The sequence below is a fragment of the Pteropus medius genome, unplaced genomic scaffold (assembly GCF_902729225.1).
Source record: "Pteropus medius unplaced genomic scaffold, Ma_sr-lr_union100, whole genome shotgun sequence".
In the NCBI taxonomy this organism is placed as follows: domain Eukaryota; kingdom Metazoa; phylum Chordata; class Mammalia; order Chiroptera; family Pteropodidae; genus Pteropus; species Pteropus medius.
Window position 1 is genome coordinate 304240 of NW_024354503.1, and position 27649 is coordinate 331888.

The following is a 27649-nucleotide window of genomic DNA, read 5'->3' on the forward strand; positions in this document are numbered from 1 at the left end:
GGGGATAATGATAGTATTTCATTCCCAGGGGTTTTTTGAGAGTTAAATGAAATAATCCACACACTGCACTGGCATATTGTGCTCTTTCTGATATGTTTGTTGCTCTTATCATCGCTTTTATTATGACAATTTCTTCTTAAGTGCAGGAGACATACCTTGGTCTTTAATTGCTAGCACTACTCAGCGCAAACCCCAAGCCTGCAAACTAGTTGCTTTTGGCAAAGTTCAAGGCCTGAGGGGAAATTCAAATTGCTGAGGAATGTACAACAGGAACATGCAATGGGACAAATAGCGGGCTCTGTGAGTCAGGCGGCATTTCATTCAACAAACGCTGCCTGGGAAATAGCCTGGGCGTTGGGGGCAGAGGTACTTGAGGCCAGCTCTGCCATGATCTCTCTGGCTCACCCAATTTTTCTGAGCCTCAATTTTCTCACTTAGGGGCTGGAAATAGAAGGATGATGACAGCACCACCATAGTGACTAAAGTCACACAGGAAGATAGAATCACCATTGTCTGCCTCCCTCTCTTTCTCGCTCCTGGCCCTCCCTTTGCCTTGAAGATAGTGTCACCTCTCCAGGTAACACTCAGACCCGCAATGACTTGGTGCCTGCCTCCTTCAGAGCCTCATTGCTCATCACTTCTTAACTTATACTCTACCCTCTAGAAACACTGAACTCCTGCACGCATACTGCCTATGCCTCCGTACCTGTGCTCCTGCTGAACCTCTGTTGCCAAGGACCTTCTCATCTTCGTCTGGCTAAACATTATTCATCATTCAAGAGTCACCTCCTCTAGGAAGCCTGCCAGAGCCCCAAGGATAACTAAATGTCCCGACTCTGGGCCCCTCAAATCCTCCACACTGTTTTAGCCTGGAGTCTAGACCACTGATTTTCAAAGGGTAGGCTTTGGATCAACTGCATCAGAATCCCCAGGGGGTAGCTGTTAAAAGCACAGCTTCTTGGGCCAGAAGCTCTAGGAAGCTCTGGGCGTGAGGATGAGGAAACTATCTGTAACAAGCTCTCCAGACATCTCCTGTATGTCAAGTTTGAGAACCATGGGGCCAAACCTTCAGGCCACAAGTCGAGTCTTTCCTGCCCTCTACCTTTAGGAGCTGGCCCTGGGCTTGGGACCTGGAGGGTGCTCAGAAAACATTCCTGAACGGAACCGAATCATTCCCATGAGGACCGGATGTGGACATCTTGCTGCAGTGATCTATTCGCCCACTCACTGTCTACATCTATGAAAATCAGAGAGGTATGAAGTAGACATTTTGGCTATGCTATTTAGTCATAGCATAGGCCAATCACCCTCAAGAATGATATTATGGGACAGTAGAACAAATCTAGAATGTTATAAAATTCTGATGATTATTACAAATTTATTTTTATGAACATAGTCAACATTTTGAGTTGGTGCCCTTGACATTTGTCAGCACCATCTGCTTCTAGATTGTTCCTACAGTGACATCTGCACATCTGATACTAGATAGCCATCACTTTTAGCTGAGTTTATGGAGGGGGAAACTCACAGCCTAAAGCCAATAAAATAACTAAAAAGTAAATATAGTTCTTTAAGTTGTTTTATTTAAAGGTATGAATACTAGTATATCAAATCAATTTTACAAAGATTAGATAAACGATATACTCTAATCTCTGATATTCTGCTTTGTATTATTATTTAAATGTTTATAAACATTTGCTGAATCAAAAAGAATATATTTTTCCTAAAGCTATTTTGCTAAAGCACTCACTCTTAATGTTCACCTGAACTGCCCATCGATTTCCTTATTTATATGGTACTTGAACGTTTTTAATAACTGCCTTGTACATAAAAGAAGTGCTTTCCCAGTCCCATTAATGATCACAGCATTCTGCTCCTGCAATTACTTCAATTTTCTGACTGAAGTTCAATATCTAAAGCACAAGAGGAGACATCTGCTCTGAGTTACAGCGACGATGCATCCTAGATTTGGAAGTGGGAACTCAAGCAACACAATAATCCAAATAAAGCCCTGTGCCTGTTACTGGCTTCGCCCACCGGTTAGACAGTGTGGCAATCTACACTGTCATAGTCACGTGCCACACTCGTGTTCTGGAGTGCCAGAAACGACCCTGACGTGGCATTCCACGTCAGCCTTCCAAAGGCGGATGCTGAAGCCAAAACGCACATCTGAGCCAAACTCCCGGCTGAAGCCACAGACACTTAGTACAGAGCAGGAGGCCGCACAGCCCATCTCAGGGTTCCACAAATCGGTTTCACTCCCTGCCATCTCGTCTCCCTTGAGAGGGTATTTCTCACGCTCCTGTGCTCACCACCACCCTCTTCTGTTTTGGATTCACCTTCTCCAGTTGCTAGAGAGGGAGAGCTTATCTCTGGGCTGTCTAGAGATGCTTTTCTAGTAAAAGTTCAGAAAGCTCCCCCCACCCCAAACAAAACAAAACAAAACAAAACAAAACTAAACTAAACTAAACTAAACTATCTCTACTGCTTTCTTCGGGATCAAGAAAGGAACCTGGGATGGCCAACCATGCCTTGAGGGATGCAGCAAGTGAGTGGATATGGAGATTGAATCAGAGGATGCCCTGACCAGCTGTGTGGCCTTGGGCGAGTTATGTCGCCTCTGACTTTCTGTTTCTTCCCCTGCGAAACCCTGAGGGGTTTGTTATGAGCACCAAATGAGGTGACATCTTGTGCCTGCATCCAGTAACCACTCAATAAAAGTTTGGTTGACAATGTTGTTATGATGTGACCAGTATCAACTTCCAGCTGACATTTACCAAGACCTACTATGTGTCAGGCACTGTTCCAAGCCTTTGATATGTATTTAATCCTTTCCACAGCCCTGTGATGGAGACAGTACCATTATCCCCATGTTAGAGAAGAAGAAACTGAGGCACAGAGAAATGAAGTCACAAACAAGTAGGGGAAGCTTCGATGGCCTCAGGGCTCAGATGGGGACCCAAGAACAGAAAGGCGGTAGGTCACACCCCGCTGCAAAGGATCGCCTTGGGGTGCCAAGTGATAAGCTCACCTTGTGGAAACATAAAACCTTAGAGTTAAAAAAAAAACAAAAAACCTGTATATAATTTGATCCTCTATTTGCATAGGTGAAAAAGTTGGTACTGGTGTCCAGAGAGAGAAAGCAGCATGCCCAGGGCCACATAGTGGCTTGGTAGTAGAATCAAACAGAACAAAGTCTCCTGGCTGAACAGCCACTATGCTTCCCCTGGCTCTCAGAACTTCCCATAAACCACAGTTAGAACCCAAGAGGTCTCCAAAGTCCTTAACATTGAATTTAAAAATTCCACATGTGGCATATTTTTCTGAGAAACGGCCCATATATAGTAATAATGGCAGTGATAATAAACATAAGAGCAGATAATGATATTTATCAACTAGTGACTCTGCGCAAGCCCTGCTCGAAGCACTTTACATGTGTGAACTCATCTGAGCCCACAAGAACCCTAAGAGCAGGGTGCTGTAATTTATTATCCCCATTTTATAAGTAAGGAAACTCAGACCCAGAGAAGTTAACTAACTTGCTCAAGATCACACGGCCGGTAAGTGGCAGAGCTGGGTCATGTCGGAACTTCTGATTTTACATATTCCCCAATCTGATGCTACTGCTACTATCAGAACAAATCCTCTGGTAATATATTTTTTTTCTGACAATAAGCTTTCCAAACAATAGCTAAGAGTGTCCTTCATTTCAAGGCACATAGGATACTACGATTGTCCAGTATATCCCCAGAATCTGGGTAGCCCTTGAGATGGTGGTAATTGACCTGGGTGTGGGTGCTTATTGACACAACTCTGAGAGTCAAAACAAGTCTGTTTTCAGGGTATTTCAGCAGACCAAGTTTCCTCCTTTCTCAAGGAACCAACCTTTCCCTTTGCCCTTCAAACCCTGGCAGGAGGGCGGCTCCAGTTCTAAACTTAGCGTCAGAGCTAACTTCCCAGCTGGGCTGAGCTGGTACAACCTGGCTGCTCGAAGAAGGCCATCGGGGCCAAACAAAACCCAAGGCTGGGAGACGTGCCTGGTGTAAGGAGCCCGCAATTAGGCTGTGGCTGGATCGATTGATTGCTCTGGGATTAGATGCTGTGTAAGGTGCTCAGCAAACAGCTGAGCTCCGGCCAAGTTGCCAGGATAATTTCCCACTCCACACACTCCCGACAATACATAGATAGCAAAGCCGCTCTACAACTGGTAAATACAGGGGCAGGTGGGGGAAGGGAAGGACTCATGCCTACTGACCACGTGCTCGTCGCAGTCCTGGGCCAAGCACCTTGTAATATGAGCACATTTGTTTTTCACAATGACCCTGGGAGGACGCTATCCTTATTCCCATTTTACAGATGAGAATATTGTGGCCTAGAGTCGTGGGGGGCACCTGCCCAAGGTCAAAAAGCAGATGGATGTCAGAGGTGGGATTTGAACCCAGGCCACGCCGGCCCATGGACAAGCTGTCATAAGAACCTGATGTGAAGCGGGGTGTCAGGGCCATGGAATGTTGAAGTCACAAGCCCTTAGCAATCATCCATTCAATCCCCTCTTCCTAAAGATCAGGACTGGGACCCAGAGAGGGAAGTGACTTGTGTCTTTAGTGGGGGGAATGGGAAAGAGGGGACGGATATCTGAAAAGTGAACTCAGGTAGCAGTCCTCGGTTCCTGGCAGGTGGGGCGGGGATCACAGAGCTCCCTTACTCAGATTCCTCCTCTTTGGTTTCCTTCAGGCTCTCAAGGAACGTCTCTTCAAGGAGATCCAGCTCTGCCAAGGGCACTCGGAAGAGGGACGTCATGTGACAGATGAGGACTCGGGCCCGGGCATCATAGCGCCCTTGGAAAACAGAAACAACACGGGCCGTCAGTTAAGCTTTTAAACGCAGAGATGTTAACAGCAGTGTAACTGATAAAACCCAAACTCTGGAAATGTCTGAAACACACAAGCTCATGAGAACCAGTCAATTAAACAACAGCGCAGCTTCCTGGATGGAATACTGTGCAAGTATTAAAAATATTAATCAAAAGCAAGGTGGTATTTTTCTCCTAAATTAGCAAAGATCAGTTTTTTTAATCCCCAAATCCCAAAGCTGTTACGGAGGTGACGAAAACGGGTGCACCGATATAAACTTTCTGGAGGGCAATTTGACTATATATGTGTATGTGTATGTATATATAAAATATATGTATTTATATTTCTATATAAAAGTAGAAAATATTTTATATTTTTTGCATTTAAAATACATAAAACATAAAAATATATATTAAAAAAAAGTGCATCCTCCAAATCATAGAGACAGAAAGTAGAACAGTGGCTACCAAGGGCTGTGGGGGGAAGGGAGGAAATGGGGGGTTAGTATTTAGTGGGGACAGATTTTTAGTTTTGTAAGATGAAGCATTCTGGAGATAGACGGTGATGATGGTTGTAGAAGAATATGAATGTACTTAATGCCACTAAATTGTATACTCAAACATGGGTAAGATGCTAAATTTTATGGTTTTGTATTTTAGCACAATAAAAAATTGAGAAAAAGATGTATATCCCCTTAGGCCTAGGAAGTCCATTTTTGTAACTCTAATCTTAAGGAAACAACCATAAATGCAGAAAATATTTAGTAAATAAAGGCCCTCTTGTTACATTTATAACATGCAGGTGGATATAGTCTAGAGATTTCTAACACTGGGGATTAGTCATATAATCATAACTGACCACACAGCACATCCGCCCAGTGTAAAACTAGGAAGCCATAAAAAATAATTTCTAAGAAAAGTTTGTAATAACTGAAAAAAATGCTTATGCAATGAAATAAACTTTAAAAGTGGATAGAAATTTACTTGATAATTTGCCATAGTGTCCCAACCGAAAAAAAAACCAGACACTGCATAAGAAAAAAGAAGAAACTATGTTAAACAGGATTTCTTTCTGCCTTTTCAAAATTATCCATGGTGATTTTGGGTTAATTTTATAATCGGAAAGCTTAATCTGTCAAAATCTAACCAAAGGTGGTCTGTCCAAGCTCTGTTTCTGTAAGAATATGTTAATATCTGGTTCCTAAGAAGTGGGAGTCAAACGAACTGGCCCTGTGCAAGCAATTTCTGTCTTCAAGTAGCACAAGGGACAGAATCCTGGCTAAGTAACCCTATTGTACCAAGATGGACTCCATTACCAGCCTAAGCTGATAAAGCCCAGCCTGTCTGCCAGACGATGGGCCCTGTGTGGCATAAAAGACCCTTCTGGGTCTCCTCTTGGGTGGCCTGCCTCAGAACATGACATCACACAGCACCCAAGCCAGAGACCACCCACGATCCTCCTTCCCCCTCACCCCGCACATCCCAAGTCTCCAAGTCTGATGGAGTCTAAAAACTCCTCCGCTGTATCCATTTCGCTTCTTCCCACCCCCTACCTGGCCCATTCCACTCAAACCTTCACTGGTCTCTCCACCTGCATCACATCTCCACCCACGGGACCCAGTCCATGCCTTGCATCCTGGCATGTAGGGGTCATTTCCCACCCACTCCCAGGCCAGGCTGTGAGCCTCTGACTGTGCGGGTCTGCAGAGATACCCTCCTCATGTGACAGAGAAGGTCTGTGCCGCCCTGTGGCTAAGGGAATGGTTCTCCAATCGGTCAGTCTTGGTTTTAACCCGTGTCCTTCTATGTTCCACCTAAAGGGCCTTGGATCATTTTACCCCTTGATTGAACGTTTCCTGATAATAAGTATAAATCACTACAACAGTGCTTCATGCAAAGCAAGCTGTATGAGTTTCCTATGGCTGCTGTAAGAAATTACTGGACTTAGTGTCTTAAAAAATACAGTTCTGGAGGTGAGAGATCTTGAAATCAAGGTGTCAGCAGGGCCAGTTCATTCTGGAGGGTCTAGGAGAGAATCCGTTTCTTGCTTTTACCAGATTCTAGAGGCCGCCTGCATTCCTTGACTTGCGGCCCCTCCCTCTGTTCACTCCAACCTCTTCTTCTATCGCCCTGATGCCTACTCTGACTTAGGCCCTCTTGTCTCCCTCTTAAAGACCCTGTGATTAGACTGGGCCCACTCAGGTATCCAGGATAATCTCCCGATCTGAAGATCCTTAACTTAATCATATCTGCAACGTCTCTTTTGTCATGTAAGGTGATATATTCATGGGTTCCAAGGATTAGGACATCTTTGGGGGGTGGATTATTCTGTCTACCACTTACGCCCTGAACTATATATGTGTATGTGCACGTTGTGTCTTGGGGTTACTAGGTCATTAAAGTTCTAAACAATTAGGAGCTCCTTGCCCCCTGATAAGATCAGACTATTGTACCTGGGTAATAATCGAGCTGTGGATATGAAACAAACCTTGGCCATGGTGATTAATTAGCCACTAATTTATATTCCATCGGTCAAGGTTACAGAGATATAGGCTGCCAGGGGCATAGGGAACCTCCCAAGGTATTCTCAGGTACGGGGCTCTAGAAAGTCAGCCTCGTGGAAGGGTCATTTCAAAAATCTTGGTGGCCGGGCTGCTAGACTTGGAGCTTATGATCTATTTAAGGTAGGTGGTAGGTCTTTGGGGAGGGGCACGAGTCCCAGGCTACCCAGGACACTGGGGTTCTGTGGTCTTAGCTCTATTGCCAACTTGCCAGGTGACCAACTCATTCCTCAAGGGCCTATCTACCCTGTTTGGGGGCTCAGGCCCAAAGCCTGGGCATTGTTGTCTATTCTTCTCATTTCTCCACCCCTAACATTGAATCCAGTAGCTAATGCTGACAATTGCACCTCTAAAATATATCCCAAGTCTGACCACTGCGCTCCACCTCCACTGCCATGACCTGCCACTGCTACTGTCACTGTGATCGTCATTACCCTTCGATCATTGGCCATCTCACTGGTTTCTCCTCTATAACTCTTATACCTGCCCACACAACAACTAGAGGAATTTTTTAAAGTCATAAATCTGATCATGTTCTCTCCTCCAACTTGAAATTCTCCAACAGCTTCCTGATGCACTTAGAAGAAAATCCACACTTCTTCCTGTGGTTTGCAAGGTGTACATTATCTGGCACCTTCCTGCCACTCTCTCCCAACTCACTTTCTATTGGTTCTTTTTTCACGCTCCGGTATCTTTCCCAACAGGAAGCCACGCTCATTCCTGCCCCAGGGCCTTTGCAGGTGCTGTTGTAACTAGAAAGCCCCTCCCCCAGAGCTCTGCCTGGCTGGTCCCTCTTATTAGTCAGATCTCCACTCAAATATCCATCTCTTTAGAGAATGCCATTTGCCTCTGAAGTAAAGCAGCCCATGCCTCAGTCACTCAGCCCCCATTCCTGTGTTTCCTATTACTGTTATATATACATGTGGATAATTATTGTCTGGATCTCCCCACCAGAATGTCAGTCTCACCGGGGCAGAAACCTTTTCTTTGTTCCTTGTTGTCTCCGGGACAGTGCCCAGGACAATGTCTGGCAATTAGTAGGTTCTCAATTAAGATGTGTTGGCTCATTAATTAATTGAAGCTCCCCCTTTGTCTGCCAGGGTCCTCTGATGTGCCCGCCTGTGCCGAGCAGCACCAAAGACCTTCTTTGGCTTCCCACCTTCGGCTGAGACTTATTCTCCTTTCGAGTACCCTCTGGGTCATGCATCCCCTGGGTGACAAGGGAGAAAGTGGGTTTACTGAGTAAGGGCACTCTCCAACTCTGGGTGGGGTTCACCTCTGAGTGGTGAGTCACTCTTGCCAACACCAGGAATACTCTCTTCTAGATCTCCTAGAGCAGTTCCTTCTTCAAATGTCACTTCCTCCAAGAAGTCCTCCCTGACCCCACTTCACTGCTTTCTATTCTCTTACCATGAGGTATTTTCTTGTTATCATCAGTTATAACTTGATTTTTTAAGTTAACGAGGCCCCCAGGTGGTTTTGAAGCAGGTGGTTTCTACTCTGAGAGACAAAGCCATGAGCAAATAGGCGAGCACTTCCTGGTCTGAGAAGGGCTGGGCAAACTTGTGCCTGGAGGCTGGGCTCATTAGGACAACCCTTCATGCTGTCTGCTGGGAAGGAAAACCAGCATCCATGACACTCCTACTATGTGCCAGGGATCACTCAAGGAGCTTGCACATGTGACTGCTAATCTTCCCAGTGGTTCTAGGCAGCAGGTAATGATGATGCTTCAGCTGAGGGGGTGGTGGAGCTTGAACTATAATCCAGATGATCTGACACCAACTTTTGTCCTCATTCCACTGTGGCCACCATTTAAAGGCAAGCCTTCTGCTCTCGAAGGAGTATGGGGGTTCCAGAATGATCTCTTGTGGTCAGTGGTGAACCCTATCTTCTGTGTACATGGGCACGTGGGTTGCACATACAATGCCAAGCATAGCTCTAGGCCCTGGACCACAGGTGCACATAAAGGTGATCCATTACCTAGGCGGACTGTTCTTTGGAAAATCTTGTGGGTGGGGGGTTGACCTAGGGATCTCGGGCCAGAGTGCGGCAGCCTCCCACAACCGCAAGGCAGCCCCAATGCCCACCTGGACCCAAAACCACATATTGTAGGAGCCCTTGGAACTCAACTGGTCCCTCTGGCCGAGGATGACCAAAGGCATGTCCACAGTCACCCAGTGCGTTCATAACAGAGCCAGGGCCAGAACCCACATGTCTGGGCTCCTTCTTCCACTAGCATCTCTCAGTAGAGAAGCTACTGTGTCTTAACACTTTATCATCCAGCACTGTGCATCCAAGGATGAATGCCCTGGAGCTTGGTACTAAATGCCAGTTATACCCTAGGTGTTGTGATGACAACCCTCGCTCTCTTCACATTTGACAGCCTCCTGTTGCAAGACATTGAACCAACCTCTGTTCTCAGTATGGCTCCAAGTACCTCTTGGAGAGCAGCGGGATCCCAGACCTTTGGGAAGAGATCATGGTCAATCCCTTCCCTTTGAGGACTGCCCTCCAGACCAAAGAAAAGGATCCCGGATGCAGAACATCAGTCTTTGTTGTCACACAGACCTGGGTTTAAATTTTCATCTGACCACCAACTAGATGAATGGCTTAAGGTAAGTTTCTTGACCTCTCTGAGTCTCAGTTTCTTCATCTGTAAAATGAGGACAAGAATCTCTCTTAAATTTGGCTTCTGTTGAGGTGGAATAAAAAGATGCATGTGACCAGCCTAGCTAGCACCTGGGATGCAGTCAGTGTTCAATAAAGGGTGGCTAATTTTACGGTAAATTGTTTTTATGGTCAATTGTCATGTTTTCAATCCTGCCCGGTTAATGATGCTCAGAAGCCAGGGCTGCTCGGCTGAGGCTGTGAGCTGCCTGCTACTATGTTAGATCAGGGACCCTTTGTCTCTTCTCTTCTTGGGGTCCATGGACGCATCTGTCAGGCCATATTCATACAACTGCTTACCCGGCCCACTGCCCTACCATCCTACAATTTATCGACCTTCCTAATGACATATTTTTATGTTTAACACTTAGGATATTTATTCTAGTTTTCACCCTAAGTTAAATTGTTTTTTCATATAAAGAAACCACATCTTATTCCAATTTCATGCCACCCTGCCCACTGCTGGGAAACGGGTTTACGCTTACATGTGTGGGTTCGGGGTCTTCACTTTGTGAGCCAGAGCATGGCTAGAGGGCCGAGACTTTAAGGTTGGACCCCCTCACAGGCAGCAGTTGAATTCAGATCATTTTGGGCATGACTCCTGCCTTTTCTCCTTACGGCTTATTTTAGGGGGACAATTCCATGACCAGGTCTTCCAGCTCCATTTTTTCGGATGCCGGCAAAATTGGCCGCTCCTTCGCCTCCTGCCACATGGGGCACCCACTCTAAGTTTCAGCCTCATCAAAGTCAGCTGTAAGGACCAGGGCTCTATCAATTTCTGTTCACGTGGGAAGAGCAACAGCAGTTAAGAGTAATCTCTGAAATCACATCGCCTGTGTGATTTCACTTTCTAGCTGTGTGACCTTGGGCAGGTTATTTTCCTCTGTGTTGCAATTTCCTCTTTTGTAAAATGGGGACAGTAATAGCATCTACCTCCTAGGGCTGTTGAGGAGTTTAAAAGAATTAGTAGAAAGCTCTGAGCTCAGGGCCTGCACGCACTAGGTACTCAGTGAGTATCAGCTATGATTAGAATTACTCCCGTCGCCCACACAGTGGCCTGGCACACACAGTGGGTGCTTAGTTCTTATTTGCTGAATGGATGAATTAGCCAGTTTCGATGCTGATAACAAGTTATATGAATCTGGAGGATGCTGATGGGGAACCCAGCAACCAGGCGACGATGTTTGCATTTCACCATGACACAAGACAAACATCTCAAACCTTTCTGATTCATTGGAGAGGTAGGGTTTATAATTCAGTTATAAAGACCAGATCAGAAAGTAGAGCCAAATTTGTGAGAAAGATGGCTCTGTCCCCTGCGGTATGCACCTCCTCGGGTCCTACGGCCTAGAGCTGATGCTATCTTTGGCTTCAGAGGACCGAAGGCAAAAACCGTGATTCAGTTTAAGTTTCCTGGACACAGTGAGATTCGCTTTGCCTTAAATGGAATTTTGAAACTTTGAAATGTAGTCCTGGGCTACTTAACTTCTGCATCTAATTTCATCTCCTGTCGGTGAGGATAACAGGGCCTACTTTAGCAGTTGACCTGAATATTAAATACTATGCGATAGTTCACCATCTATGTATAGGACCTAGAAGAGCAACTAGAATAACTTATAAACGTGACCAATGACAAATAAACCAGCCCAATCTGAGATGGCCAAATTTGGGGTCCTAGGGCACTGGTTCTCAACCAGGGCTGTTTCTGACCCCCAGAGGACATTTGGCAACGTGTGGAGACATTTTTGATGGTCAAAACTCAGGAAGTGCTACTGGCATCTAGTGAATAGAGATCGGCAATGAAGAGAGACATGTCCTACGATACACGGGATGGCCCCACAACGAAGAATGATCCAGCCCTATATGTCAGTAATGCTGAGGTTCAGAAACCCAGTTTAGCATTAACTCAGATTCAGTTTAACCTTCAACACACAAAAGACTTGTTTTTTGAGTTGTGTGGGCAAACAACTTTGTGAGTTGTTACTAGGAGGAGAAGAAAATGGTTAACACCTCCAAAAATTCCACCCAGCTGCCAAGATGGCATCGTTTTGTGACTAAGACCCCAATGCTGGCAGTAAAGGTCAACCTTCCAGGAAGTTCTGAGAAATGCAGCTTTTCATGCTGATTTCCTGGGCGGATTCCATGACTCATCACCCCACCTCGCACCCAGAGAGAAATCCAGCAGCACAGAGAGCCTCTTCCTCTGTCGCATGCCCCTGCCCCATCAAGCGCTGTAGAAGAGGGCGGTTTAACCCTCAACTTCATACAAGCCACCCTGCTAGTGTGTAGCCTCGTTCTCTAAAGAAAGGCCATCCATCCATCTCTCTGTTCATTCATAATTCCATCCATCCATGTATGCATCCATGTATCCATCAGTTTTCTATCCATTCATCCTTTCACCCATGCACCTAAGCATGCATGCATGTGTCCATCCATCCATCCTTCTATCCTTTCATCCATGCATGCATCCATGCTTCCATCATCTGACCATCCATCCATCCATCCATCCATCATCCATCCATCATCCATCCATCCATCATCCTTCTGTCCTTTCATCCCATGCATGCCATCCATCCATCCAAATCATCCATCCACTCATCATCCATCCATCCTTCCATCAAATCCTTTCTGTCCCTTTCATCCATGCATTGCATGCATCCATCCATCCATCCATCCATCCATCCATCCTTCCATCCATCCATCCATCTAATATTAAATGCCCACCATGGGTCCATCAGTGTTATTGGGATACGACAGTGAACAGTCTAAGCAAGGGCCCTGCCTTCATGGAGCTTGTGGGGAAGTACTTGAACAAATGGCCCAACTATGACGCTGACCTTCTCTGAGCTGTTCCAAGACCCCCAGGGTATACCTCAAACCGAGGATAGTACTGAACCCTATATATGCTCTATTTTTTCCTATACATACATACCTATGATGAAGTTTAATTTATAAATTAGGCACAGTAAGAGATTAACAATAAGTAATACCAAAATAGAACAATTAAAACAACATATTGTAATGAAAGTTTGTGAATGTGGTCTGTCTCCCTCTCTGTTAATAATCTGAGAACTGAGTAGGCGATTATGTGACTAACGGAGAGGGTAGTGTACACAGCATGGATACGCTAGACAAAGGCATGATCTACATCCTGGGCTGGATGGAGCAGGACTATGAGATTTCATTATGCTACTCAGAATGGCGCACGATATCAACTGTCTATTTCTGGAATTTTACATTTAATATTTTTGACCCGCGGGTAACCGAAACTGTGGAAAATAAAACTGCAGATAAGGGGGAAGTACTGTCACAAAGTGAAAGATCTTGATAAGAGACACGAGGAGGAGAGGAAAGGGAAGGGGAGAAAGCCCCAGAAGATGAAGGCAGAGACTGGAGCGATGCAGCCGTAAGCCAAGGACTGCCTAGAGCTATCAGCAGCTAAAAGAGGCAGGAAAGATTCTCAGCTAGGCCTTTGAAGGGAGTGAGACCCTGTTGACACCTTGCTTTCAGATTTCTGGCCTCCGAAACCGTGAGAGGATAAGTTTCTGTTGCTCTAAGCCACCCGTCTATGGTAATTTGTTACAACAGTCCTAGGAAACAAAGGTAGTGAAATCTCGCACTGCCACGTACTGAGCAACCTTGGGTAAATTGCTTCATCACTCTGAGCCGCCTTCCTCACCCACAAAACGGAGCACTGGGATCCATCTCATTAATTCATTCGACAGATGTTCACTGAGTGTGTACTATGTGGAGGTGCTGTGTTAGGCACCGGAAGTACGTGGTGCAGAAAACCAGGTGCGGGTTCTGCCCGTATGGAGCTTACAGTCTGGAGGGGAAGCCAGTTAGTTACCAGGCGAAGAAGCACGTCACTAGGAATTCAACTGCAGCCATGGCTGACGTGGCTGACGTGCTGTTGGGGGAGCGTCCCAGAGCGGGGGCCAGGAAGCCGTTCCCTGGGGAGTGATGACGGAGTGAAGGGATGAGGGAGAGGCAGAGAGTACCTGGGCAAGAGGAGCAGGATGTCCTCCAGGCAGGGGAAGGGCATGTACAAAGACGCCATGGTGCCAAAAGCAGGGCTCACCCAGAGAGGCCAGCATGGGAAGAGGAGCGGGGAGAGTGGTGAGAGATGAGGTGGGGGCAGGGCTGGCCCGCCAGGAAGAGCTGGTCTTTTCCCTGCACGCAACAGGAATGGCCACAGGTGTGGATGGGTATGGAGCCAGGAGGCAGTGCGGTCACATGTGTCTCTGGGAAGATCATTTGAGTTGCAGGGTGGAGGAAAAACCGCTGGCCAGAATGCTGAAAGAGAACAGTGAGGAGACCCCTGCTGCCATCCAGGAGGGGGTGATGGTGGCTCAGACCAGGGCGGAAGGTGGAGATGAGAAAGATGCCAGATTCGAGAGCTACTTAGAAAGTAAAACCACAGGGCATTGCGAGGAATAAATGAAATAACCATAAGAAGGACTCCATGAATGATGTGTTCACCAGCTCCCCAACTGTATGGGGTTCCCACGGGGATCACGCCACAGGTGGCAACTCCTATCACTGGCTTTACTGGCCGAGAACGAAGAGGAGCCCTCGCAATTTACAGAGCTTAGAAAATCAACTCACCATCCTTGAGAGAGAAGGTCATCAGGTCCTGGTGGAAAAGTAACAGGAATGGGCAATAAGTTGCTATGTAATCAGCCAACTCATTTGACAAATATTTATTGACTGTTAGTGGCAGAATAAGACAGACCAAGTATCTCTGTGTTATATGCTAGTGGTGAGCCAGACAAGTAAGTAAATAAATAAATGTGTGAGAATGTCAGGGAGTGAAATGAAGCGGGGAAGGGCTGTTTTAAATCTGCTCGGTTGACTCACCAAACAGCCATGTCAGAAGCTTCCTGCTTTAACTGTACACGGAGCAGGTAAGTGACATGCTCAAGGGCACACAGCAAAGCTGCTGCTTCTGAAAAGAGGCACCGCAGCTTGGCATTGAGGAACATGGGCTCTGGAGTCAGACTGCCAAGGTTCAAATCCAGTCTCGGCCACTTGTCAGCTGCCTGACCTTGAACGAGTTATTTAACCTCTCTGTGCCTCAGTTTTCTCATCTATAAAATGGGGGTGATCATACTACCTATCTCATAAAGTTGCTTTGAGAATTAAATGAGTTAATATTTATAAAGGTGCTAGCACATAATAAGCAGTATTTAATAAATTAAATCAATAGTAAATATTCAATAATGATATTTAGCTATGATCATCATCATCATACGATATTATGATGAAATATTTTATCTTTCAACTACCCTATTCTACTACAAGTGATATTCGGACTGACTTTGAAAGGAAATAATTTGTTCTAGTTTCCTTGGAAGCCGCCTGGGTGGTGGGTGTACCTGAGTGATCACCAATGGGTTGTCCTTCAAGATGGGGTCCTTTGATAAAATCTGAACAAACACGTCAGCTCCTTCACCTCCCAGGCCACTGGCAAAAGCAGTCATGGTTGGCAAGACGGCTTCGGACAACTCCAGCCACTTCACCAGGCCTGTCATAAACTCTGTGCAGAAGGGGCTGAAAGACAGACATGACTGAGATCTCAAAGTTTCCTGGACTGTGTATCTCCAAGGCCGTGGGGAAGTTTAGATCAGACCTGTTTGTGGATGTGAACGGCTGGAATATACAAAAAGACCATGGTGACCGTGGTCCATGGAATACAGACAGAGCCGAAAACCTAATTTTAGGTGGTGGGGATTTTAGCTTTTCCTCCCATCAAACATTTGACCGAAGAGGCCGATAAACCACAGGAACAAGGGCAATGAGCAGCTTCTGACCATGCGTCCTGGGCCGAGCCTGAGTAGGGGCTGTGCTGGGGGCTGAGGGATCAAAGATGAGCGAGATGCGGCTTCTGATGAGAAGCTCACAGCAGGTGGAGATGGAGATGTAACTAATTGATCCCAGTGTCATGTGATACGCTAGGACAAGCAGGAATTGAGCTCTGATGAGTCCAGGGAGGGAGCCCTCGGAACGGCCTGTGGAGGGGAGGCGCAGCAGCTAGACAAAGCCTCCTGTGCGAGATCTGCTGATGTTGGAAATCACCGAGGACGTGCTTTCTTGGGAAAAGCCAGACACTGTGGAAATGGATAAAGCGCAGAGGAATAGTGTCCTCCCGCCATGCCCACTGTCCCCGTGGGGTCTCTCTCCATAGCAGGCATTTGACTTGAATTCCACAGGAGCCTCTGGGTGGGGGATGGCCATGGTGCTCTAGGGGAGAAGGAACCCCAGGAGTTGAGACAACTGCAGGAAGCACATGGCATGTTGGGGACTGTGGCAGGGTCCACATCAGGCTTTGATTCAAAGTCACCATTCATGGCAGCAACAGTGGTAAGTGGGGCAGTGGGTGGGCATGGGGCTGTGGAGCCAAGGGAGTCAGTTAGGAGGTGATTATACCAGCCCAGAGAAAAGGCTGATACTCAGAAGTCAGGTTTATCTCCAAACCCAGCGCCCCAGCCTGCCTCAATTGCACTGTCCTGGGTTCTATACCCCAGTTCTGGCCAGACTAGGGTGAACTGCCAGACTAGGGTGAAATGCCAGAAGGCTCCCGACCTGCACCACCCAGCCTGGTCCCTACGAATCCCAGGCAGCCCACCCATGCCAGTCCTGAGAGCTGGGGCCACCGAAGCACAAGTGGAGAGATCTCTGCAGGCCGGGCCCCTGACGAGAGCAGTGAAGAGCTTAGGTTCAAATCCTGGTCCCGCTGTTATGGTCTCCAGGAAGGAGCTCTGAAATGTGTATTAGGGTCCCCTTGGGATCAGTGCCTGTGGGTGGGCAGGGAGGATGCAGGGCTGGGCAGGGCAATAGTTGAGCTGCAATGCAGTCCCAGAGGAAGACTTAGCTAACTCTGAAGGGAGTTCTGAAGATTAGACGACCTTTCGGAGTTACCCTCTGTGGGGCGAGAGGGCTGGGCCTTTATGCCTCCACATCAGCCAGTCATTGGATGAAGGCCGCCCCAGGAATGAGGCAGAACAGTGGGCGAGGTAGCTCTCTAGCTGTAGCCGGTCCAGGCGGTGCTCGCAGCCCTCTCAGCAGCTGGGGGAACGTCTTTCATTCCTAAAAGGACGTCTGAGCGATGCAGCACCTTGCAAAAGTAACGACCTCCCTGTGCCTCAAGTTTCCTTATCTGCAAATGGGTCTAAGCGACCAACTTCATAAGGTTGTTTGAAGATTAAATGAGATGATACATACGAAGCACAGAGAACATGGCTTGGCATGGAGTTGTTGCTCAACTAACATTAGCTAGCGTCATTATTTTTATTTATAAGGCAACCAAGGGAGGCAGTAGGAAATGAGGTTCAGAGTCAGGCACTAAAGTCCCCTGGGAGCGTCCCCTTTCACCTCTCTTAGCTTCATTTTCTTCTGCTGTAAAATGCAGATGATAACAGGACCTGCCTCATAAATTGGTTGGAAAGATTAAATGACAGGGTAACTGCATCTGGCATCTGATAGCCCTCAATAAATGTTAGCTACTGCTATTACGATTATAATAATTTAATTACTGAGATTACCCTGCGGTGGTATATGGTGTGTACAGGGGGCCATGGATGACTAAGCGAACTGAACATTCCTTAAGGGTGAAATTATATGCAGAAAGGGCTCAGAGCTGAGCAGCAGCATGGCCTGGCCCTGTGTCCATGAAGAAAGTCTTGGATGTAGAGAAGCATATCATAACAAGAGTGGGGGGCGGATAAAGAGCACGAACTCTGGTTCAAGTTCCAGCTCTGCTCCTAGCTGTGTGATCTTGGACAAGTTACCTAACCTCCCTGTGCCTCAGTTTCTTTATCTGTAAAACAGAAGTGATAATGATAAAACCTATTTCAAAGGGTTGTTGGAAGGATTAACTAAGTCAACATTCATCATATGCTTAGAACAATACCTGGCACATGTAAAGCACTATATATATGTTTCTTTAAATGAACAATTGAATTAATAAATATATATGTGAAGCGGCAATACGGCATTTTAGATTGGCAGGGCCTCAGCAACTGCTTCTAATGTTGGTGGCCTAGTCAAGATACATGAACATCAACAGCAACACGGACAACAAATGACAGTCACAGAGCGACTATCCGTCGGTTCCTGTGCTAAGGGCTTTATACTCACTTTCCACCATAACCCGTGAGGGAGAGAGGTACTATTTTTACCCCTGTTCTAGAGAAGAGCACACCCAGACCAAGAGGGGTTAAAGTGACAGTTCTAGGGTTTAAGCCCACCACTCTCTGACTCTAGAGGCCATGCTTGCCCACCGCAGAGACTGCCCTGTCCAGCGATTACATTCCTAGGCACTCACCATGTGCTGGGTGCTGGCCAGGCAGGTGCAGCAAACATCCCCTTTCATCGTTAGGGCCCCAGAGATTCAATGCCTCATCAAGGGTCTCACCGGTGGGGAAGGCAGAGCCTCACCTGGAGTCCAGGGATTTAGACCCCCCTCACCCCCCGAACCCAGTGCAAAGCTCCTCAGACTCACTAGGAGAGTCAGAAACATTCAGGGAGGAAATGCCCCACGACAAACGGCGCAGGAGGCCACATCTGGCCTGCAGCCTGTTCTTGTAGATTAAGTTTTACTGGAATACAGTCACATCCATTCCTTTACATACCGTCTCTGGCTGCTTTTAGGCTAAAGATCAACAGAGGGACTGTGACAGGGACCACGTGGTCAGCAAGCTAAAATACCTGGTCTTCTACAGAAAATGTCTTGCTAACGCTGCTCTACCCATTCATTTCTCCATGTTTAATAAATAAGGTTAATTGTAGGGTACGGCATCTGTGACATTTACAGCCTGGGTAAGAAATCAGTATTTGAAAGGCTTGCTTTTCTGCCCCATGTGGACAAAAATGTCTACAGAGTGTTTTCTTAACATAACTGAAACCAACAGCTTATCTGGGCTGTAAAAAGGTTGAAGCTGCCCTTCTAATGTGTTTTGGGCCTAGGAAAACCAATGTGGCAGGAGTTGGCATGCTGAATCAGAAACTTTCAGGAAGGAAATGCCCCAAGGCAAATGCTTCCAGCCACCTGTGCCAAGTACAATACTTGGATGTGGGAGGGGGGCACAGGACAATAACTCACTTCTCTATGTGCCATCCTAGGTGGTCCCCGGCACAGGCCTGGCACACTGTCCAGGTTCAAAAATGTTTGTTTATGTGAACAAAATACACAAAACTCTTCCCCACCTAGGTACCAGCTTATCAGGTAGGGATGTATCAGGTCAGGGGAAGCTTCCAGAAAGATGCAGGCTTCCCAGATATGGCACAAGTATGGGCCAGAGCAGGGAGAGTCAGGCTCTTGCAAGAGATGGGACCCAGCTTGCTTGGGAATAGAATATCTAATGAAATCTATTCTAGCCTCCAGATAGAGTGTGTTGTTGCATTATTAATAATGACAACATCCAACATTTGTTTGGAAATAGCTCTGTGCCAGGCTCTGTGCAGGGGCCATCAACATACTCCCTCCCCACGAGAACCCTCTCTGCCAGATGTCCTTTCTCTGCCTTTTCTCCCTGGGCAGCAGAATCTACCTTCCACATTGAAGGTTAGAAATGGCAAGTGCTTTTATTTTTTCCCAGCCTCCCTTGCAGCTGAGTCTCAGGCAGGTGACTGGATCTAGCCAATGACACAAAAGGGGAAGCCTTTTGGCATATTCTGGGAAAGATTTCCTCCCCGATGAGAACGACTTGAGGAGAATTCCTGCCATCTTCTTTCCTGCCTTAGGCTTTGTGCTGTGAGGGTATGATGTATGGAGCTGCAGCAGCCATTTTGTGATCAGGAGCGGGAGGCCAAGAGAGTTGCAGAGAAGCTAGCCAAAGGCTTTTTGAGGCACTGAAACAGGCCTAGAACACTCTACCTTTTGATTTCTTGGTAAGTGCTAAGTGACATGTCATATTCCCCTACCGGGTTGTGAGCTCCTTAAAGACAAGGAAAATGCCTTTCTCTTCTTCATAGCACCCCACAGTACCTGGCAGGCAGCTTGGGCTGTCAATAATTGTCTCTTAAGAAGCATGACCTTCCTCTGTTAGACAAAAGCACTCACTCACCTGTGCTCAGGTTCTGGAAATAGCTGGGACAGAGAGATGCCACAGAGGGCGGCATAGGCGAAGCGGTTGGCCTCGGACAGCTCCCGGCCCATGGGCAGATGTGGTTCCCCTTCCATGGCTGGCTCGGCCACCTGAGGTGGCCTACGGCTTGATCTGTTCCATGTGGCCATTTCCAGCCCTACAGGAAAAAAATCCCAGTGAGAAATGCATCCAAGGCATAAGCAAAGGTTACTTAGGTAGGACACAAAAATTATCAACCATAGAGAAAAGATTGATAAATTAGCCTTCATTACAATTAAGAACTTCACCTCTAAGGGAGTGAAAACACACACCACTCATTGGGGCGGGGGGAGATATTTTCAACACGTTTTTCAACAAAGAATTTGTATCCATTGTATGTAAACAACTCCTATAAGTCATTAAGAAACAGAAGCGAAGCAAATTTAAAAACGGGCAAAAGATGTGAATAAGGACTTCATAAAAGATATCCAGTGGCCAATAGCACATGCAAGGTGTTCAACATCATTAGACATCAGAGACATAGAAATTAAAACCCCAATGAGACATTGCTATTCACCCATCAGAATGGCTAAAATTAGAAGACCAACAATACCAAGTATTGGTGAGGATAAGGGACAAAGAGAACTTCCATCCACTACTGTGGAGTGTGAATTAGTCATCAGGGAAACAGAAATTAAAACTCAATGTGATACTACCATGCACCTATCACAATGGTTAAAACGGAAAAGACCAACAATACCAAGTACTGGTGAGAATAAGGAGCAAATAGAATGTTCATACACTGCCGGTGCGAGTGTAAACTGGTACCACCATTTGGAAAATGGTTTGACATTATCCACTAAAGCTAAACATATGTCTCCCCTATGATCCAGCAATTCCGTTCCTAAGAAATGAGGGCTTATCCACCAAGACACACATATGGATGCCCATAGGAGCTTCATTCATAATATTCCCAAATTGAAAACAACCCACATGTTTCCTCACAGTGGAATAGATAAACTGTGTCATATTCGACCATGGAATATCACACGACAACGAAAAAGAATGGTGTCTGGCTAGCCACAACAACACGAGTGAATCCCACAGACAGAATGATAAGCAGACAGACATTCACGAGAATCTATCATGTAAGATTACATTGACATGAACTTGAAAAACAGGTGAAACCAATCTCTAGTGATAGAAGTCAGGAGAGAGGTTACCTGTGGGAGGGAATATTGGCTCGGAGGGGCACAGAGAGCCTTCTGGGTGATGGAAGTTTTGTGTATCTTGACCTAGGTGGTGATTATGTGGGTATAAATGTATTTAAAAATTCATCGAGCCGTATACTTAAGATATGTGCACTCTGCGTATGTGATATATACTGCCGTGAAAGGAAGGAGGAAAGAAGGGAAGGTCTTCTTCCCTTCCCTCTCTCCCTCCCTTTATTCTTTCCTTCCTTCCCAGGGAGAGAAGGGGAAGAAGGAAAGGGAGGGGAGAGAGCAGGAGACGGGAGGGGACGAACCAAGCCAAGCCAGGCATCCAAGGAGCAGGAAGGGCTCTGGGAGCGGGTACCAGAGAGGGTTAACAGCCTTAGCACTGTGGAGATGGACGCAGGCTCAGGACCAGACAGACCTGGCTGTGACTCCAAGCATTCACCTAATAGATATGGGACCATGGGCAATACAACCTCTCTGCACCTAGATTCCTTCACCTACAAATGGGACTATAATAGTATCTGCTGGGAAGAGCTGTGTTAGCAGTAAATGACATCACCATGTAGGTTAGTATTTGTAAAACATTTAGAACTAATTCTGGCACAGAATTGTTTGCAACAAACAAGTAAATGAAATGCTAAGCACAATGCTCTGGCACATAGTAACAGTGTATAAATAATAGTAAGAACTAACATTAACAAGCCATTGCTGGATGCCAGGCCCTGGGCCGCCGTTTTAATACGTATGGTCTCAGCCAAATCTACGAGCCCGGTACTACCAAAATGCCCAGTTTGAAAAAAGAAAAAACGGGCTCAGAGGAGAAGTACCTGGGCCCAGGTCACATGGCCAGTAAACGGTAGACCAGAACCCAAAGCCAGAGCTCCCGGCTATCACCTCTGTTCTAAAACACTCATCCTATCACCATGAGATTCCTAGTCTAATACCCACACTCTGCACTGATTTTGGTCCATAAAATTCATTATCATCCAGCTGAACAATATGAGTTTTTGTTCTCAAAATATTATTTCCATGGAGCAGTTATTTGAAAGTCTGTCCACAACTAATATTTCATTAGCTTTTCAAAATAACCCTGAAGCTGTTAGAAGCAACAAACCAACATCTATACGGCACGTAACAGTTTATAAAGCACTTTCCAGTCCGTTTAATTCTCACGACTACCATGCAAGGTTAAACAGGACGTGAGCCCTTATGATTCCCTACTGCAGCTGAAGCACAGGCTCAGAGAGGGCAATCGATTCCCCAAAGTTACACAGGAAGGATGTGATGAGAGTCAGATCAGATTTTTGGCTTCAAATCTCATGCTTTTTCCTCTACACCAGCACAGGGACCTTTCTTCCTTTGTTTCAGATGGAGAAATTGAGGCACAGAGAGGTTAAGACCTTGCCCAAGGTCACCCAGCAGGACTGGCTTCCCACGGTTGCTCTAGGAACCTAAGTTTGAGATTAACAGAAGACTTCCATGGCTCGGAGGATCATTCCAGACCATAAGGGTGGACAAAGGGGACAGCAATAAGCCGTGGACTAAGGAAAGCACCAGGGGCAGCAGCCAGCATGATGTCAGCAGGCTTAGCAATCTCCACTATAGGTAATTAACTCTGTGTGTCCCTTGGAGGCTACAGTAATTGTGCCTACTACCCAGAGGAACCCAAGATGGTATTTTATTGGGCTGGTATCTGGGGAGACCCACGTCAGTTCTTAGTTCAAGAATAAACAACCATCTAATCAGAGAAGCATGAGCTGGCCTGCCTCTAACCACAGGGGAGAAGTATGCTTAGTGCACAAAAAGCTCCGCTCAGGCCAAATTCAATCATTCACTCATTCATTCATTCATTCATTCGATAAAATATATTATAATGTATTCTTTCCACAGTAGCCTGAGTGGCTTTTTCGTCCTATATACCAATCGTATCACTCATCTGCTTAAACACATCCAAAAGCTTCCCAGTGCACCAGGAAGAATACCAAGCCCCTTTGGGTGGCCTACAATGTCCTGCGTGATCGGCCCCACCTGCCTCTAAGCTCCACTTCACGTTTCCCACATCTGACTTGTTCACTACCCTACAGCCACACTGGCTTTCTGCTCTTCAGATATTCAAGCTGGTCCCTCCTCTGGACCTCTGCACCTGCCATTCCCCCTGGCTGGGACACTCCTCCCCTGACATCGCTCTGGCCTCAGATGAATTTCACCTCCTCTGAGAGGCCTTTCCTGATGCCTCAGGCTAAAGCACTTCTGCTCCTCTGTCTCAGGACCCTGGTCTATTTTTATAAGCCTTAGTACTATCTCCTATCTTAAATCGGTCACACACACACATACACACACACACACCACACATCTTTTTTCAATTAGAGTGGACATTCAGTATTATTTTATATTAGTCTCAGGTGTACAGCATGGTGGTTAGAAATTTATATAATTCATGAAATGATCTTTCCAATTAGTCTAGTACCTGCCTGGCACTATACATATTACAATGTATATTAATATATAACATTGTTATATTAACATATAACAATGTAATAGTTATTACAATATGATTAACTATATTCCCTATGCTGTACTTCACATCCCTGAAAAAATAATATATTTCTAAATTATTTATTTACTTATGTATACAAATAAAATATAAGCTTCTTGAGGCAAGAAGCTTACATTTTATTTGTATACATAAGTAAATAAATGTTTTTTCACTGCTGTACCCCTAGCTTTCTGACCAAGCCTTGGAATATTGTCATCATTCAATAACTACTTGCTGGATGAACAAAGAAGGGTATGAGATGTGTGATGCCCTGTTCTGGGCCTCGGAGCAGGTCATGGGACAAAACTGACAAATTCCCTGCTCTCGAGGGTCTTACATTCTAGTGGGAGACAGGCGATAATACACCAATATGTAATGACAATAATAATTTAATTAGATGTGATAATAATAATTTAATAATAATTTAACCTGCCCAAGATCACATAGCTAGCGAGTGATGGAACAAAGATTTGCATTGGGCGGGGGGTGGGGTGGGGTCTGGTTGTAGGATCCATGCCTTTAACAGTCCACTAAATAAATCCATAAACATTTGTTAGGTTGTGATCATCGAGGAAGAACAATCAGGAAGGGTGAGGAGGATATGCAGTGATGGGTAGGAGGGAAGTGATTGTGATATGCGGATAAAAGGTGGCATTGCAGCAGAGGCCTTCAGAAAGGAAGCGGGCGGCCCTGTGGATGGACGGGGGAGGGTATTCCCGTAGAAGAAACAGGACAGTGGAAGAGATAGATAAGTAAACAGATGATGACAAACCAGCAGAATAAATACTGTGACAGGGGAAACACGGGTAGAGGGTTAAAAAGAGGAGGCCTGGGACCCCGAATTGGCTTCCTGGAGAAGGTGATATCAGACAGGGATGGGATGGGGGAGAAGAGCATGTTTTGGGCAGAGGGGACGGGATATATCAACACCCAGAGGTAGAGGACCAAATATCCTTTTTAAGAACCAGAAAGATGCTCGGTATAGCCAGGGTTCAGACAATGGGTGGTGCGCGTGGAGGGTTGGGAGGGAAGAGATGAGGTTCGAGATGATGCTGGAGGGGATGCTGCCAGCGGCTGCACCATGCAGACCAAGTTCTTCCAGCCAAGGAGTCAGACTGAATTTAAGATTTAGTTGTAAGGCTATGGCCTCTGGGGAGTGGTGAGGGTACGCGGGGCCTCTTTGTACTATTTTTGTAACTGCCTGTAGTCTATAATTATTTTAAAATAAAAATTAAAAATAAAAAAGCAGTAAGATGTCTCTATAGAATTTGAAAGGCCTTTTCTTAAGGTCTAAATAAATTAAAAATAAATATCCACCTCATCCCCAAATTAACCAGTTAGTTAATTTAATAAACACATATTGGCACCTATATGTACCAGGCACCGTCTTACATGCTGGAGACACAGAGGTGCCTAAGACAGACTGACAACAACTCCCCATCATGGAGCTACATTCTAGTGGGGCAGACCAACGATATGAAAACTCATAATATTTAAAATAGGACCAATTTAAATAACGAGAGTGTTCTGAAGAAAAGAAACCTTAAACAATACTTACCTGGATTTCGAGAAACAACTGTGGGCCTCCTTTCTAAGTCTGAAAACAAGTTATTCAGTTTCTGGATGGTTCTTCGCAGAAATATGCAAATTGCCCTGGAGAAGCAAACCAGAAAAACCAGCCTGTTGGAGTCACAGGGTGTGGGACCTGGGGGAGGCCTATGGGAGACAGGGATTGGGTTACCCAGGCTCAGGGAGTCTGGCTACTACTGTCACTCCTCTGGGCCTTTGCCTCCACGGCACCCGGGACGCCCGTCTGAGCAGTGCAGCAGGCAGCTACTGTTCACTGAGCACAGCCCTGGCACTTTGCATGGACCGTCTGCTCCAGCTCCTCATACCCTGCGCCGTGGTTGTTGTGCCGGCTGCTGGGTTAGCCTGGCAGTGGAGGGCGGGCCCTGGATCTCCTCCATCTCTGTATCCGGGTGCCCAACCGCTTACCTGCTACAGAGTGAGCGCTCAGAAAATGCTTGTTACACGAACTAGTTTTTAGGCTTAAGTAAGAGCTAGGTTTCCTGGGTTCTTTCTTGCCCTACAGGTACTCCTATTCTTACACTCCCATCATCAGACTGAGGAAGGGAGATGGAACAAGGGCCAAGCATCTGAAATTACCCAGAGCCCCAAACCTAGGGTCTCCTGGAACTTCAAATAACCTGAGCTTCATCCTAATCTCTTTTCCACGCTAAAGAACTAGAATATTATTCTCACCTCTGTAGGACTCTGTAGTAGAGTTTTTTCATAAATTATCAGTGATAACACCCTGGATGTCACCTTCCTATGGGACATGAGAATGTGCCTGTACCATGCCTACAAACTAGGGGATTCAAGACACCGGTCTAACCGTGTTGAAAAGATGCAGAAAAGAAAACTGGCTGGAAGAACAGCCTCCAAAATGTCCTCTGAACGGACATTTGAGATGCCAGAAACTTTTCTGGATTTCCCCAATTTTCTGCCATAAATAAGCACTGCTTTTGAACTTGGAAGTTATTTTGTTTATGTCTTTACCCATAGAGAAGGGACTGTTGCATCAGGACAGTGACAGTGGCTATCGCTAAGTAAGGGGGGAAGGTTAGATTCTGAAAGATTTTAATGTTTTTCCTTATATGCTCCTGTTTTATGAATTTTCAATAATGAGTATATATTGATTTTAGGACCATAAAAAATTAGATGCGATTTAAATTATAATATGGGGTGTTGCTGCCAGCTCATACTGGCCAATGAGAAGTGATTCTATGCATTTCTTCCCAACTCTGCATTCAGCGATGCTGGTGGCCTGAAACGGGCCACCGAGGGAGCAGTCACACCACAGACATTGGCAAGCGCTACAAACGAGGGATTTTATTTTCTGGAGAGGTGGTTAACACCATGCCACTGGATATATAGTACGATTCCAGTCATGGTTTTAAAAAATGTTTCACAGAGCAAGAAGATCAGAAGGAAGTACATCAAAATGTTAACGATCATTGTCTCTCCGTGGTGGGGCTGTGAGACCAGAAGTAACTGGTTCTTTCTATTTTTCTGTATTTTTAACGTTTTTAGTCTTGAGCTTCTATAATAGAAAAAACAACTTTAATTAAAAACAAAAATTCTGCTCTTGATCCCTAGAAGGGGAACGTTTTATCTCAGAAAGCCCTGGCCCCTTGTGGCCCAGCCAAGCCTTGGAAAGCTGAGGTCACAGTTAAGTCCCGTTCCTTTGAACCAACAAAATGGACAAGGGTTGGTATGGCAGACAGAGGAATTTTTCGCTTTCCATGAAGGTGGGATGATTTCAACTCTATTGACTGTCCAGTTGGATGGGCTGAGCCCCAAACTATTCCAGCTGAGGGAGTGTGGTGGCAGCTGGAGGCGAGGGGTGGGGTGGGCATGTGCCACCTGAACTGTGTATGCCGGTCCTCAGAGGCCTCTGACCCTTGGTCTGATTAGGGATCAGGATTCAGTCCAAAGTTGAACTGAGATTCTTAAGTGTGTCTGAGAAACTAGGCTGATTCCAAGATAGTGTGCTGGATTCCAGCAGGGAGAAAAGGCCCTGCTGGTCGGGGTCAGCAGTGTCTCTGTGCCCTGGGGCCAGCTACTGTGCACAGAGCTGGTCTAGCAGCACCCAGCGCTTAGGAGGTCACTGATGGATAGAGTAGCTCCCGGCTCCCAGGGGTCTCCTGGGGGGCTTGACCCTATCCAGACACTGTGAAGATACCCTG

At 46.1% G+C, this 27649-nt stretch overlaps 1 protein-coding gene across 8 annotated transcripts in view; it reads right to left on the reverse strand.

The window, feature by feature from the left end:
• Positions 1 to 27649, reverse strand: part of TMCO4 (transmembrane and coiled-coil domains 4) — an 84436-nt gene that overhangs the window by 50921 nt on the left and 5866 nt on the right. For 6 of the 8 annotated variants that reach the window (XM_039854518.1, XM_039854519.1, XM_039854522.1 and 3 more), the window contains exons 3-7: positions 25459 to 25553; positions 20148 to 20325; positions 15459 to 15633; positions 14689 to 14716; positions 4706 to 4838 (exon numbers count right to left, since the gene is read on the reverse strand). In XM_039854518.1, the coding sequence (XP_039710452.1) occupies positions 4706 to 4838; positions 14689 to 14716; positions 15459 to 15633; positions 20148 to 20317 (506 nt within the window). In that variant the 5' untranslated portion in view covers positions 20318 to 20325; positions 25459 to 25553. The remainder of the gene's footprint in view (positions 1 to 4705; positions 4839 to 14688; positions 14717 to 15458; positions 15634 to 20147; positions 20326 to 25458; positions 25554 to 27649) is intronic. The other 2 variants (XM_039854520.1, XM_039854521.1) reach the window with 2 other exon arrangements.